The sequence below is a fragment of the Ylistrum balloti genome, unplaced genomic scaffold, assembly GCF_031769215.1.
Source record: "Ylistrum balloti isolate Yb309-2 unplaced genomic scaffold, AGI_CSIRO_Ybal_v1 Utg370544, whole genome shotgun sequence".
NCBI lineage: Eukaryota > Metazoa > Mollusca > Bivalvia > Pectinida > Pectinidae > Ylistrum > Ylistrum balloti.
The window spans coordinates 792,133-809,678 of NW_026782345.1; the positions used below are offsets into that span (position 1 = coordinate 792,133).

The following is a 17,546-nucleotide window of genomic DNA, read 5'->3' on the forward strand; positions in this document are numbered from 1 at the left end:
ACGGTGTTAATTTTTGGTGCTTATAACCACATTGATTATGTAGTCAGAAAACCTCTGGGTTAATGAATTAATAGTTCAACGGCACGGGATTTTTTCACCAAAAACTAATCAATTTGCCATTTTTGTAAAGATGACAATCACCACGAAGTATCCTCTCTGTTTCAGACATCAGGATATATACTAGCATCAAAATGTAATGTTCAGAAGTTGACAGTGGATTAATCATTGATAAGATTGTGTTTGGTTGTAGATTTCCGGACCTGTTATAGCATGGAGTTCACGTGTAACAACTCCGAGTGTATAGCTATAGCATACCTTTGTGACGGTATACCTCACTGCATCGACGGAAGTGACGAACAACACTGCGGTTAGTATATTTCCGGTAGTTGAGCTTCACAGGCAATACTCCTAGCGAGCTCAATTTATTAGCCAGTTATATGAGGAACTTGATAATGATTTGTTTTGACGAAGAGATTATTGTATGTGTGAGGGGATGATATTTCACTAACACGACCATGTTTCAGGCCTATGAGATATTTCACTAACACGACCATGTTTCAGGCCTATTAGATATTTCACTAACACGACCATGTTTCAGGCCTATTAGATATTTCACTAACACGACCATGTTTCAGGCCTATTAGATATTTCACTAACACGACCATGTTTCAGGCCTATTAGATATTTCACTAACACGACCATGTTTCAGGCCTATTAGATATTTCACTAACACGACCATGTTTCAGGCCTATTAGATATTTCACTAACACGACCATGTTTCAGGCCTATTAGATATTTCACTAACACGACCATGTTTCAGTCCTATAAGATATTTCACTAACACGACCATGTTTCAGGCCTAGTAGATATTACATCAACACGACCATGTTTCAGTCCTATCAGATATTTCACTAACACGACCATGTTTCAGGCCTATTAGATATTTCACTAACACGACCATGTTTCAGGCCTATTAGATATTTCACTAACACGACCATGTTTCAGGCCTATTAGATATTTCACTAACACGACAATGTTTCAGGCCTATTTGATATTTCACTAACACGACCATGTTTCAGGCCTATTAGATATTTCACTAACACGACCATGTTTCAGGCCTATTAGATATTTCACTAACACGACCATGTTTCAGGCCTATTAGATATTTCACTAACACGACCATGTTTCAGGCCTATTAGATATTTCACTAACACGACCATGTTTCAGGCCTATTAGATATTTCACTAACACGACCATGTTTCAGGCCTATTAGATATTTCACTAACACGACCATGTTTCAGGCCTATGAGATATTTCACTAACACGACCATGTTTCAGGCCTATTAGATATTTCACTAACACGACCATGTTTCAGGCCTATTAGATATTTCACTAACACGACCATGTTTCAGGCCTATTAGATATTTCACTAACACGACCATGTTTCAGGCCTATTAGATATTTCACTAACACGACCATGTTTCAGGCCTATTAGATATTTCACTAACACGACCATGTTTCAGGCCTATTAGATATTTCACTAACACGACCATGTTTCAGGCCTATTAGATATTTCACTAACACGACCATGTTTCAGGCCTATTAGATATTTCACTAACACGACCATGTTTCAGGCCTATTAGATATTTCACTAACACGACCATGTTTCAGGCCTATTAGATATTTCACTAACACGACCATGTTTCAGGCCCCGATAATGTTTCAGGCCTATTAGATATTTCACTAACACGACCATGTTTCAGGCCTATGAGATATTTCACTAACACGACCATGTTTCAGGCCTATTAGATATTTCACTAACACGACCATGTTTCAGGCCTGTTAGATATTTCACTAACACGACCATGTTTCAGGCCTATTAGATATTTCACCAACACGACCATGTTTCAGGCATATTAGACATTTCACTAACATGACCATGTTTCAGGCCTATTAGATATTTCACTAACACGACCACCTTTCAGGCCTATTAGATATTTCACTAACTAGACCATGTTTCAGGCCTATTAGATATTTCACTAACACGACCATGTTTCAGGCCTATTAGATATTTCACTAACACGACCATGTTTCAGGCCTATTAGATATTTCACTAACACGACCATGTTTCAGGCCTATGAGATATTTCACTAACACGACCATGTTTCAGGCCTATTAGATATTTCACTAACACGACCATGTTTCAGGCCTATTAGATATTTCACTAACACGACCATGTTTCAGGCCTATTAGATATTTCACTAACACGACCATGTTTCAGGCCTATTAGATATTTCACTAACACGACCATGTTTCAGGCCTATTAGATATTTCACTAACACGACCATGTTTCAGGCCTATTAGATATTTCACTAACACGACCATGTTTCAGGCCTATTAGATATTTCACTAACACGACCATGTTTCAGGCCTATTAGATATTTCACTAACACGACCATGTTTCAGGCCTATTAGATATTTCACTAACACGACCATGTTTCAGGCCTATTAGATATTTCACTAACACGACCATGTTTCAGGCCTATTAGATATTTCACTAACACGACCATGTTTCAGGCCTATTAGATATTTCACTAACACGACCATGTTTCAGGCCTATTAGATATTTCACTAACACGACCATGTTTCAGGCCTATTAGATATTTCACTAACACGACCATGTTTCAGGCCTATTAGATATTTCACTAACACGACCATGTTTCAGGCCTATTAGATATTTCACTAACACGACCATGTTTCAGGCCTATTAGATATTTCACTAACACGACCATGTTTCAGGCCTATTAGATATTTCACTAACACGACCATGTTTCAGGCCTATTAGATATTTCACTAACACGACCATGTTTCAGGCCTATTAGATATTTCACTAACACGACCATGTTTCAGGCCTATTAGATATTTCACTAACACGACCATGTTTCAGGCCTATTAGATATTTCACTAACACTAACACGACCATGTTTCAGGCCTATTAGATATTTCACTAACACGACCATGTTTCAGGCCTATTAGATATTTCACTAACACGACCATGTTTCAGGCCTATTAGATATTTCACTAACACGACCATGTTTCAGGCCTATTAGATATTTCACTAACACGACCATGTTTCAGGCCTATTAGATATTTCACTAACACGACCATGTTTCAGGCCTATTAGATATTATATCAAGACGACCATGTTTCGGGCCTATTAGATATTTCGCTAACACGACCATGTTTCAGGCCTATGAGATATTTCACTAACACGACCATGTTTCAGGCCTATTAGATATTTCACTAACACGACCATGTTTCAGGCCTAATAAATATTACATCAACACGACCATGTTTCAAGCCTATTAGATATTTCACTTACACGACCACGTTTAAGGCCTATTAGATATTTCACTAACACGACCATGTTTCAGGCCTATGAGATATTTCACTAACACGACCATGTTTCAGGCCTATTAGATATTTCATCAACACGACCATGTTTCAGGGCTATGAGATATTTCACTAACACGACCATGTTTCAGGCCTATGAGATATTTCACTAACACGACCATGTTTCAGGCATATGAGATCTTTCACTTACACGACCATGTTTCAAGCCTATTAGATATTTCACTAACACGACCATGTTTCAGGCCTATTAGATATTTCACTAACACGACCATGTTTCAGGCCTATTAGATATTTCAATAACACGACCATGTTTCAGGCCTATGAGATATTTCACTAACACGACCATATTTCAGGCCTATGAGATATTTCACTAACACGACCATGTTTCAGGCCTATTATATATTTCACTTACAAGACCATGTTTCAGGCCTATTAGATATTTCACTAACACCACCATGTTTCAGACCTATTAGATATTATATCAAGACGAACATGTTTCAGGCCTATTAGATATTTCGCTAACACGACCATGTTTCAAGTTTATGAGATATTTCACTAACACGACCATGTTTCAGGCCTATTATATATTTCACTAACACGACCATGTTTCAGGCCTATGAGATCTTTCACTAACACGACCATGTTTCAAGCCTATTAGATATTTCAATAACACGACAACCTTTCAGGCCTATGAGATATTTCATTAACACGACCATGTTTCAGGCCTATTAGATATTTCACTAACACGACCATGTTTCAGGCCTATTAGATATTTCACTAACACAACCTTCTTTTAGGCCTATTAGATATTTCACTAACACGACCATGTTTCAGGCCTATTAGATATTTCACTAACACGACCATGTTTCAGGCCTATTAGATATTTCACTAACACGACCATGTTTCAGGCCTATGAGATATTTCACTAATACGACCATGTTTCAGGCCTATTAGATATTTCACTAACACCACTATTTTTCCGGCCTATTAGATATTTCACTAACACGACCATGTTTCAGGCCTATTAGATATTACATCAACACGACCATGTTTCAGGCCTATTAGATATTTCACTAACACGACCATGTTTCAGGCCTATTAGATATTTCACTAACACGACCATGTTTCAGGCCTATTAGATATTTCGCTAACACGACCATGTTTCAGGCCTATGAGATATTTCACTAACACGACCATGTTTCAGGCCTATTAGATATTTCACTAACACGACCATGTTTCAGGCCTATGAGATATTTCACTAATACGACCATGTTTCAGGCCTATTAGATATTTCACTAACACGACCGACCATGTTTCAGGCCTATTAGATATTTCACTAACACGACCATGTTTCAGGCCTATTAGATATTTCACTAACACGACCATGTTTCAGGCCTATGAGATATTTCACTAACACGACCATGTTTCAGGCCTATTAGATATTTCACTAACACGACCATGTTTCAGGCCTATTAGATATTTCACTAACACGACCATGTTTCAGGCCTATTAGATATTTCACTAACACGACCATGTTTCAGGCCTATTAGATATTTCACTAACACGACCATGTTTCAGGCCTATTAGATATTTCACTAACACGACCATGTTTCAGGCCTATTAGATATTTCACTAACACGACCATGTTTCAGGCCTATTAGATATTTCACTAACACGACCATGTTTCAGGCCTATTAGATATTTCACTAACACGACCATGTTTCAGGCCTATTAGATATTTCACTAACACGACCATGTTTCAGGCCTATTAGATATTTCACTAACACGACCATGTTTCAGGCCTATTAGATATTTCACTAACACGACCATGTTTCAGGCCTATTAGATATTTCACTAACACGACCATGTTTCAGGCCTATTAGATATTTCACTAACACGACCATGTTTCAGGCCTATTAGATATTTCACTAACACGACCATGTTTCAGGCCTATTAGATATTTCACTAACACGACCATGTTTCAGGCCTATTAGATATTTCACTAACACGACCATGTTTCAGGCCTATTAGATATTTCACTAACACGACCATGTTTCAGGCCTATGAGATATTTCACTAACACGACCATGTTTCAGGCCTATTAGATATTTCACTAACACGACCATGTTTCAGGCCTATTAGATATTTCACTAACACGACCATGTTTCAGGCCTATTAGATATTTCACTAACACGACCATGTTTCAGGCCTATTAGATATTTCACTAACACGACCATGTTTCAGGCCTATTAGATATTTCACTAACACGACCATGTTTCAGGCCTATGAGATATTTCACTAACACGACCATGTTTCAGGCCTATTAGATATTTCACTAACACGACCATGTTTCAGGCCTATTAGATATTTCACTAACACGACCATGTTTCAGGCCTATTAGATATTTCACTAACACGACCATGTTTCAGGCCTATTAGATATTTCACTAACACGACCATGTTTCAGGCCTATTAGATATTTCACTAACACGACCATGTTTCAGGCCTATTAGATATTTCACTAACACGACCATGTTTCAGGCCTATTAGATATTTCACTAACACGACCATGTTTCAGGCCTATTAGATATTTCACTAACACGACCATGTTTCAGGCCTATTAGATATTTCACTAACACGACCATGTTTCTGGCCTATTAGATATTTCTACAACACGACCATGTTTCAGGCCTATTAGATATTTCACTAACACGACCATGTTTCAGGCCTATTAGATATTTCACTAACACGACCATGTTTCAGGCCTATTAGATATTTCACTAACACGACCATGTTTCAGGCCTATTAGATATTTCACTAACACGACCATGTTTCAGGCCTATTAGATATTTCACTAACACGACCATGTTTCAGGCCTATTAGATATTTCACTAACACGACCATGTTTCAGGCCTATTAGATATTTCACTAACACGACCATGTTTCAGGCCTATTAGATATTTCACTAACACGACCATGTTTCAGGCCTATTAGATATTTCACTAACACGACCATGTTTCAGGCCTATTAGATATTTCACTAACACGACCATGTTTCAGGCCTATTAGATATTTCACTAACACGACCATGTTTCAGGCCTATTAGATATTTCACTAACACGACCATGTTTCAGGCCTATTAGATATTTCACTAACACGACCATGTTTCAGGCCTATTAGATATTTCACTAACACGACCATGTTTCAGGCCTATGAGATATTTCACTAATACTAGATAATGACTGAATCAGGAGGACGTACAATAGTGTAACAGTTTCCATGTGAACTTACTCAATATCTTCTTAAGATACAGGTCAAGAGGTTATGTATGACTGAGATCGTACAAAAGACACAGAAGTGAATAGCACATTTTGCTAATGAATAAGATACACCATACCACTGTTACGTCCTTCCAGGACTCTGCAGTGATGCTAAGGGCCTAAATTTTGAAGCCTTGGAGGCGACTGAGGAAAATCTAAAGTGACCGAAAGAAAAGCCAAACTTTGACGGCCCCATGATTGAATAAATTCGATAACTTATATTTAGAATTGCGTTCTTGTGACGAAGTAAAACAGTTCCTTTCAGTTTACCATAATCTGCAGAATTTGAACCTTATTTTGTAAAACAAAAGTCTGGAAAATTCGCCTTGGATAGTTGCAGAAAAAACTACGTAAAAGATAATGCAGCATAAAATTAGGCTGACTTCGATCATAATGCTGATATTCTTTATAAAAATACTCGGCAGTAATAAGTTAAAAGGATATATTATGTGTGTGGTAGATATTATGTGTGTGGTAGATATTATGTGTGGTAGATATTATGTGTTGTAGATATTATGTGTGTGTAGATATAACGTGTGGTAGATATGTGTTGTAGATATTATGTGTTGTAGATATTATGTGTGTGGTAGATAGTGTGGTAGATATCATGTGTGATAGATATTATGTGTGGTAGATATCATGTGTTGTAAATAGTATGTGTTGTAAATATAATGTGTTGTAGATATAATGTGTTGTAGATATTATGTGTTGTAGATATTACGTGTTGTAGATATTAGGTTTTGTAGATATAATGTGTTGTAGATATTATATGTGGTAGATATTTTGTGTGTGGTAGATATTATGTGTGGTAGATATAATGTGTTGTAGATATTATGTGTGGTAGATATTATGTGTGTGGTAGATATTACGTGTTGTAGATATTATTTGTTGTAGATATTATGTGTGATAGATATTATGTGTTGTAGATATTATGTGTGTTGTAGATAGTATGTGTTGTAGATATAATTTGTTGTAGGTATTATGTGTTGTAGATATTGTGTGTGTGGTAAATACTATGTGTTGTAGATATTATGTGTGATAGATATTACGTGTGGTAGATATCATGTGTTGTAAATAGTATGTGTTGTAAATATAATGTGTTGTAGATATAATATGTTTTAGATAATATGTGTGTGGTAGATATTATGTGTTGTAGATATAATGTGTTGTAGATATTTTGTGTTGTAGGTATTATGTGTGTGGTAGATATGATGTGTGGTAGATATTATGTGTTGTAGATATTATGAGTTGTAGGTATAATGTGTTGTAGATATTATGTGTTGTAGATATAATGTGTTGTAGATATTATATGTGGTAGATATTTTGTGTGTGGTAGATATAATGTGTTGTAGATATTATGTGTTGTAGATATTATGTGTGGTAGATATAATGTGTTGTAGATATTATGTGTGGTAGATATTATGTGTGGTAGATATAATGTGTTGGTGGTAGATATTATGTGTGGTAGATATAATGTGTTGTAGATATTATGTGTGGTAGATATAATGTGTTGTAGATATTATGTGTGGTAGATATTATGTGTGGTAGATATTATGTGTTGTAGATATAATGTGTTGTAGATATTTTGTGTTGTAGGTATTATGTGTGTGGTAGATATGATGTGTGGTAGATATTATGTGTTGTAGATATTATGAGTTGTAGGTATAATGTGTTGTAGATATTATGTGTTGTAGATATAATGTGTTGTAGATATTATATGTGGTAGATATTTTGTGTGTGGTAGATATAATGTGTTGTAGATATAATGTGTTGTAGATATTATGTGTGGTAGATATTATGTGTGGTAGACATTATATGTTGTAGATATTATGTGTGTTGTAGATAGTATGTGTTGTAGATATAATTTGTTGTAGATATTATGTGTTGTAGATATTATGTGTGAGGTGTTGTAGATATTATGTGTGGTAGATATTACGTGTTGTAGATATTATGTGTGGTAGATATTACGTGTTGTAGATATTATGTGTTGTAGATATTATGTGTGATAGATATTATGTGTTGTAGATATCATGTGTGTTGTAGATAGTATGTGTTGTAGATATAATTTGTTGTAGGTATTATGTGTTGTAGATATTGTGTGTGTGGTAAATACTATGTGTGATAGATATTACGTGTGGTAGATATCATGTGTTGTAAATAGTATGTGTTGTAAATATAATGTGTTGTAGATATAATATGTTTTAGATAATATTTGTGTGGTAGATATTATGTGTGTTGTAGATATTATGTGTGTTGTAGATATGGTGTGTTGTAGATATGGTGTGTGGTAGATATTATGTGTTGTAGATATAATGTGTTGTAGATATTATGTGTTGTAGATATTATGTGTGGTAGATATTATGTGTGTGGTAGATATTACGTGTTGTAGATATCAGGTGTTGTAGATATTATGTGTGATAGATATTATGTGTTGTAGATATTATGTGTGTTGTAGATAGTATGTGCTGTAGATATAATTTGTTGTAGATATCAGGTGTTGTAGATATTATGTGTGATAGATATTATGTGTTGTAGATATTATGTGTGTTGTAGATAGTATGTGCTGTAGATACAATTTGTTGTAGATATTATGTGTTGTAGATATTATGTGTGAGGTAGATATTATGTGTTGTAGATATTATGTGTGGTAGACATTATATGTTGTAGATATTATGTGTGTTGTAGATAGTATGTGCTGTAGATACAATTTGTTGTAGATATTATGTGTTGTAGATATTATGTGTGAGGTAGATATTATGTGTTGTAGATATTATGTGTTGTAGATATAATGTGTTGTAGATATTATGTGTGTTGTAGATAGTATGTGCTGTAGATACAATTTGTTGTAGATATTATGTGTTGTAGATATTATGTGTGAGGTAGATATTATGTGTTGTAGATATTATGTGTTGTAGATATAATGTGTTGTAGATATGATGTGTTGTAGATATTATGTGTTGTACATATTATGTGTGGTAGATATTATGTGTGGTAGATATTATGTGTGATAGATATTATGTGTTGTACATATGATGTGTGTGGTAGATATGATGTGTTGTAGATATTATGTGTGGTAGATATTATGTGTTGTAGATATAATGTGTTGTAGATATTATGTGTGTTGTAGATATTATGTGTGGTAGATATTATGTGTTGTAGATATACTGTGTTGTAGATATTATGTGTGTTGTAGATATTATGTGTTATAGATATTTTGTATGACACAGATTCAGTAGTGTGTATAATAGATATTATGTAGAACACCTGGTATGGTCTGGTAAGTAGGACTGCTCCACCAATTCTAAATAAAAGATATACAATAGATAGGTTTACTAAGCGTTCTCTGCTACATCGCATTATATAAAACCATGCTTCATGTAAATAAATATTTATCTGTTAAGTCTGCGTAACCAGTAGCGTTTAGCTTATCACCAAAAATATCAGTAAACACGGAAAACAAAATCGATAATAAAACCGATTTTCACAGACGTGCATTTATGATAAAATGAATTGCACGCTAATTTTGAAATCTTGAACAACTATTACCTGTATTGAACACATGAGCTCTGAATTAGAAATAAAGTGTTTGATGTGACAATAACTTATGTATAAATGTCTTGTTTAAATGAAGTTGTTCCTGTATGACATCAATATTACTGTGACGACAACTTAAAAATAAAACGTACAAAAAGCTCTCTGTACATACAGCAGAATGTGACAGCGTAACATTGGTGCTGTAATTAACCAGGACTTCAGCTTTAAACAATAAACCGGTTTTACGTGGATAAGATCGGCGTATAGAGTTTTACAATAAGACCTACAGACAGCATGGTGCGCATAATATTGTCACAATCAGTCCGATTCGATATATATATATATATATATATATGTTCGAGAGTAGGAATGGAGTTAATCTCACGCACGTGAGATGTATGTTCTCTCTAGTTTTCCAAGGATTTTACGTGGCCAAGTATGAGACACGCTGTACACGTAAAATGCATTTTTCTAGTGTTAATCTGATACTTAACAACAGCAGCATCGCCTGAACGATCATCATTTTTGCAAATGTATTTCTAAACCTTGGATATTCTCAAGTTGCTAATAAAAACGTTACGCCAGCTAAATACTTGTTAATTTGTTATGGGAATAGTGTAGTCTAGTTTTCTAGATAGATTCTTGAAACCGATGTGTTTCAACAGAAACACTTTAATAACAATATCTCTGATTTCAATTCTCAGCGCAATTTGTGTGTTGCTTTCTTATTCGTCAACTGTAACGACCTGTTTGTCGCTATATTTTAGCGCACTGTTTATGATCACCAGCTTGTTGCCCATCAACCAGGAAGATAGGCTCGTCTATATCCTTCGTTTGCTCCTACTGATAACAAAACTAACACAGAATGCAAATTGATTGACCCGGAGACGTTAGAGGTGGTTCCAAACTTATTTGATATTCCTGTTTTATGTGAGGAAGGCAATGTTGGGCCAATTATCGACCCTGACTTCCCCCGGATATAACAGGACATTGAGATCTCGTCGACACCTCTCACCCTACTCTCACCCCAACGAGATGTCAGTGGATGACGTGGTTTTATTATGGGATTACTATTTAGCTATATATTCCGAAACATGGTGATTTATCATTGATATGCAAGCTCGATGCGATAAGAGCCATACATCATATCATTCTTTGCACACCAGACACGTATTTCCAATGCATGGTTTTATCATAAATGTATACCTATATATCTCCAGCCATCAAACGATGATCGAATTTTAATAACGAACTAATCATACACAGAACTACTCGAGTCTATATCAGGTGACACTCCTAACTGGTGTGACTTAATAAGGAACAAGATGTATTCATATCACACTATGCCCCCGGTTGCAACAAAATTCTGAAGTGGAACATTAAAATTGTACCGTGTAAGGCACGTGTTAACTGCATGGACACTTTAAAGAATACATGTCTTCATTGTGGTAATAAAATGAAAAATGGTCAAAGGTCACGGCCAAGGTCACATGGTCAAAATTTTGGTACCACCAAAAAGACCTTGTCCCAAAGAACACACAGGCGTAATACGGAAGCCCTAACGTTTACGGTGCAATATTAAAGGTTAAAGTTGACAACAGACAACACAAATACAATATGTCCCCGATCTTTGGATCCTGGGGCTTAAAAAAGGCAAAACCTAAAAACAACGTATAGTTTTATCAGTACCAAAACAGAGGAAAGAACAGAAACTGATTTCAGCTATACAATATAAATATGTTATTAGAAAGTTATATATATAAAATTTTCTTGTCGAAATATACGCCATGGAAACCCATTTTTCAGAAATGTCTGCTAAAGGGCCGCCATTTTGTTAACAAAGTGTTTGAACGACACGGATGTATAAATCTATAGTTTACTACTTTAATAACGTCAGAAGTTTATCGACTATTTTCTCCCTAAGTAGCAAGCTATTATCGGATTATTAGTAGGTTACATACTTACTGCAATGTGGAACAAATAGTCGATAAATTGATGGTGCTGTAGTTGTGTGGTATCAAACAAGGAACCGCAGTCTAATATATTAAGTATAAAACTACGAAATAACAAATTATTTATGAAAATTGTTTCCCATCACACAGGTTTGATTTGTTTCATCACGGCTCCTGTACGATGTGTCACAGGACCCAAGTATTCAGACATCACGGCTCCTGTACGATGTGTCACAGGACCCAAGTATTCAGACATCACGGCTCCTGTACGATGTGTCACAGGACCCAAGTATTCAGACATCACGGCTCCTGTACGATGTGCCACAGGACCCTAGTATTCAGACATCACGGCTCCTGTACGATGTGTCACAGGACCCCAGTATTCAGACATAGCGGCTCCTGTACGATGTATCACAGGACCCCAGTATTCAGACATCACGGCTCCTGTACGATGTGTCACAGGACCCCAGTATTCAGACATAGCGGCTCCTGTACGATGTGTCACAGGACCCCAGTATTCAGACATCACGGCTCCTGTACGATGTGTCACAGGACCCTAGTATTCAGACATAGCGGCTCCTGTACGATGTGTCACAGGACCCCAGTATTCAGACATAGCGGCTCCTGTACGATGTGTCACAGGACCCCAGTATTCAGACATCACGGCTCCTGTACGATGTGTCACAGGACCCCAGTATTCAGACATCGCGGCTGTACGATGTGTCACAGGACCCCAGTATTCAGACATCACGGCTCCTGTACGATGTGTCACAGGACCCTAGTATTCAGACATAGCGGCTCCTGTACGATGTGTCACAGGACCCCAGTATTCAGACATAGCGGCTCCTGTACGATGTGTCACAGGACCCCAGTATTCAGACATCGCGGCTGTACGATGTGTCACAGGACCCCAGTATTCAGACATAGCGGCTCCTGTACGATGTGTTACAGGACCCCAGTGTTCAGACATAGCGGCTCCTGTACGATGTGTCACAGGACCCCAGTATTCAGACATCACGGCTCCTGTACGATGTGTCACAGGACCCCAGTATTCAGACATAGCGGCTCCTGTACGATGTGTCACAGGATCCCAGTATTCAGACATCACGGCTCCTGTACGATGTGTCACAGGACCCCAACATTCAGACATAACGGCTCCTGTACGATGTGTCACAGGACCCCAGTATTCAGACATCACGGCTCCTGTACGATGTGTCACAGGACCCCAGTATTCAGACATCACGGCTCCTGTACGATGTGTCACAGGACCCCAGTATTCAGACATTAATGCTCCTGTACGATGTGTCACAGGACCCAAGTATTCAGACATAGCGGCTCCTGTACGATGTGTCACAGGACCCCAGTATTCAGACATCACGGCTCCTGTACGATGTGTCACAGGACCCCAGTATTCAGACATTACGGCTCCTGTACGATGTGTCACAGGGCCCCAGTATTCAGACATCAAGGCTCCTGTACGATGTGTCACAGGAACCCAGTATTCAGACATCACGGCTCCTGTACGATATGTCACAGGACCCCAGTATTCAGACATCACGGCTCCTGTACGATGTGTCACAGGACCCCAGTATTCAGACATTAATGCTCCTGTACGATGTGTCACAGGACCCCAGTATTCAGACAGTAATGCTCCTGTACGATGTGTCACAGGACCCCAGTATTCAGACATCACGGCTCCTGTACGATGTGTCACAGGACCCCAGTATTCAGACATCACGGCTCCTGTACGATGTGTCACAGGACCCCAGTATTCAGACATAGCGGCTCCTGTACGATGTGTCACAGGACCCAAGTATTCAGACATAGCGGCTCCTGTACGATGTGTCACAGGACCCCAGTATTCAGACATTAATGCTCCTGTACGATGTGTCACAGGACCCAAGTATTCAGACATAAAGGCTCCTGTACGATGTGTCACAGGACCCAAGTATTCAGACATCACGGCTCCTGTACGATGTGTCACAGGACCCCAGTATTCAGACATCGCGGCTCCTGTACGATGTGTCACAGGACCCCAGTATTCAGACATAGCGGAATTTTGAGTATAGTTAGCTTGTTATACTAGTAATTAACTTGTATGAATAGTGCTGTAGTTGTGTGGTATCAAACAAGGAACCGCAGTCTAATATATTAAGTATAAAACTACGAAATAACAAATTATTTATGAAAATTGTTTCCCATCACACAGGTTTGATTTGTTTCATCACGGCTCCTGTACGATGTGTCACAGGACCCAAGTATTCAGACATCACGGCATGAAGTGTTTTCGGGATACAACTTGTATCACAGCAACGTTTGTGGTATGTTCTCATAAGGAAAGTTACTCAAATCTCGGTCAGTCAGCCGCTTGATCGCCTTATAAATTTTCCAGTTGTACTAGAATACTGCTGCTGGTTTAAGAGTCCTACGATTGACAATTGGTAATATTTATGGAAATTGAGGCAACTCTGTTTAAAGTACTGTTTCCCAGTTTTTGAATAGTTACGCTCGTGCGACTGCGAGCGTTCGAGAGCTGAGCTCATACAAAAGATGCGTACAAACAGTACATGTGCTTATATATATTTAAGTTAGCAGAAATCTACCCGAATGATACTATATTCCAGGACAATCAAAGCGCATTGGAAAAGACTAGGTCAACATCAATACAATCTTATTGAATTATGACTTCCGTTCTTAAAACGTGAACTTCAAATTTGATGAACGACATCAACAAGTTGGCATGGGATGTTTTAAAACTATATTTTTGGATTTTTTCCACAGCCATTACGCTATTTGTGAGGATGTTGCAACTTATATTTTTTGAACAAATGATTTCGAGGAAATGATTGAAGGAAATGGCGAATTTGTGTCCATTACTAGGAGTAATGTACCAAATCCGGCTTATTTTGTTGAGAATTGAAACTATTATATTCCTCAGTCATCCCGGGAACACAATGACCAGCTTACGTCACAGCGTGTCCGGAGCAGACAATGATAATCGTGGTCGTTATCGCAACAGACCAACGTCAACCGCTCTCTGTCGTGTCCTGATTTAAGGAAATCATAACCATATCAAAATCCTCATCAAGGCACAACAATTACATTCATGGCCGTTATATGGAGCTCGCGATTTCCGTTCTCAATCCTGTGAGGATATCCATTACGGTTCGAGTATATCGGAACACTGTAAGGAACACATGGTTTCGGTGTGGGCCTGGTAAGGATGCCTCATTATGGTCTGAATATATCGGAACACTGTAAGGAACACATGGTTTCGGTGTGGGCCTGGTGAGGATGCCCCATTATGGTCTGAGTATATCGGAACACTGTAAGGAACACATGGTTTCGGTGTGGGTCTGGTGAGGATGCCCCATTATGGTCTGAGTATATCGGAACGCTATAAGGAACACATGGTTTCGGTGTGGGCCTGGTTAGGATGAGTCATCATGGTCTGAGTATATCGGAACATTGTAAGGAACACAAGGTTTCGGTGTGGGTCTGGTAAGGATGCGTCGTTATGGTCTGAGTATATCGGAACACTGTAAGGAACACATGGTTTCGGTGTGGGTCTGGTGAGGATGCCTCATTATGGTCTGAGTATATTGGAACGCTATAAGGAACACATGGTTTCGGTGTGGGCCTGGTAAGGATGAGTCATCATGGTCTGAGTATATCGGAACACTGTAAGGAACATGTGGTTTCGGTCTGGCCCTGATACGGATGTGACATTACGGGACCATGTAATGAACAAGTAATTTCAGGTCACGGTCTTGAAAGAGTGGTCTTTTTTCGGTTCCAGAATATCGGACGATTGTGAGGAACTCGTAATTCCGTACTTTTCTCTGCTAAGAGTATTCCATCGGTGTCGGTGGGATCTTATAGATGTGATGTCAATTTCCATGAAACTGACACACAGGCTGTTCTAGTCAGTCCGCGATAGACATTTCAAAGGAGAGGTGTTATTTTGACGTTACAGCTGGAACTTTTCACTTATTTCATAATGGCTGTCGATGGCAGACATCTTTGACATATCAAGGATGCAGCAATGCCCTTCGCACCAAACGGAAGAGACAGCGTATCACAGACGCGAAAGATTATATACAATGTAACAGTCAGCTTATCTTCTTCGTTGTTCAGAATTGCTACAAGGCCCAGTAACCTACGCGACAATTTGTCTTCTTTTCTGATACAATTAGAGATGTGACATAACAGTAACTGACTATTATGGAACATCCACTTTATGTATAATGAGTTTAATTTCACAAATTATTTTCGCATTAGGGATGCAGTTGGTCGTTAAAAGATCAACAACTTGCCTTTAATCTATAAGGATATGTTATGAGTTGACATGTCGTCTTTGTGCAGCTGGTTAAATCTGTATTTGACCAGGGCTTTGTTCAATTTAGAAACCAATACTTAAATTGGACAGATATTATCACGGAAAGAGTGGAGACGATGTCGAGGTACAGTCATTTGTCGGGTGTACCTTTTATTAAGTAGCTATCCGCCGTCTCCTGGTTAACCACTTATGGGTTAATAATGTGTTCCCTTACGTATAGGAATACTACTGATGGGTCTGATTAAAGAAACGTAAAGACGAAACACGACCAAACAGACCAACTGTTTCAGCATCGAAAATTAACTTTATTTCTGGGAAAGAATTGGTTGAAAGGGCTGGAGGTAACTATGTTATCGAGTTTGTATGGTAGTACACACCATACACTAAACTAGTGTTTAAAAAGCGTTGTGTGTGCTTAATGGACATTTGAACAACAGGTCAAGGGTTTGAATTGTGCTGAAAACCCTTTTTAAAGGTATGGTAATTGTAACATTAATAAGACATTCAGCGTTATCCACTTGGACAGAGGCAAAGAGGCAAAGGATAACTAATTTGAACCAAAAAGGCTCAAAATCAAGCGAGGACAATGCTTGCAAAACGTATAAAAAGTGAGAAAAAAGGCTGGGAGTTTTTTTTACTGAGGTGTTTAATCTTGGCCTAAATCGAGTTTTTTTGTATACCTCAGTCCCAAAATTGGGCTCTTTATCATTTAAGCAGACGCATCTACTGTCTGGTATGGGGACATCTGGCCAGCGCTGATCCATGTTAAAGTTTGGTGTTTTAGTGTCTTACACTAGAATATCCCTATATGACGTTTCCGTTATACATACCTAGCAGACTGATGTGATTTGTCGTTATAACGAGATATAATCAGCGGTCAAAATGTCTGTTCAATATCATCTCAATTATAACAAATCCGATAAAGAACAAAGTCAGTATGAAATCTACACCTCTCATTTATTATAAAGATTTAAATGTAATGATAATCT

General features: G+C 37.9%; 1 protein-coding gene across 1 annotated transcript in view; it reads left to right on the forward strand.

Annotated features, from left to right (window-relative positions):
- The window catches only part of LOC132556088 (G-protein coupled receptor GRL101-like), a 116,520-nt gene that overhangs the window by 13,312 nt on the left and 85,662 nt on the right, over positions 1-17,546 (forward strand). The window contains exons 5-7 of the mRNA XM_060220476.1: positions 251-367; positions 13,038-14,233; positions 14,470-14,539. Of these exons, the coding sequence (XP_060076459.1) occupies positions 251-367; positions 13,038-14,233; positions 14,470-14,539 (1,383 nt within the window). The remainder of the gene's footprint in view (positions 1-250; positions 368-13,037; positions 14,234-14,469; positions 14,540-17,546) is intronic.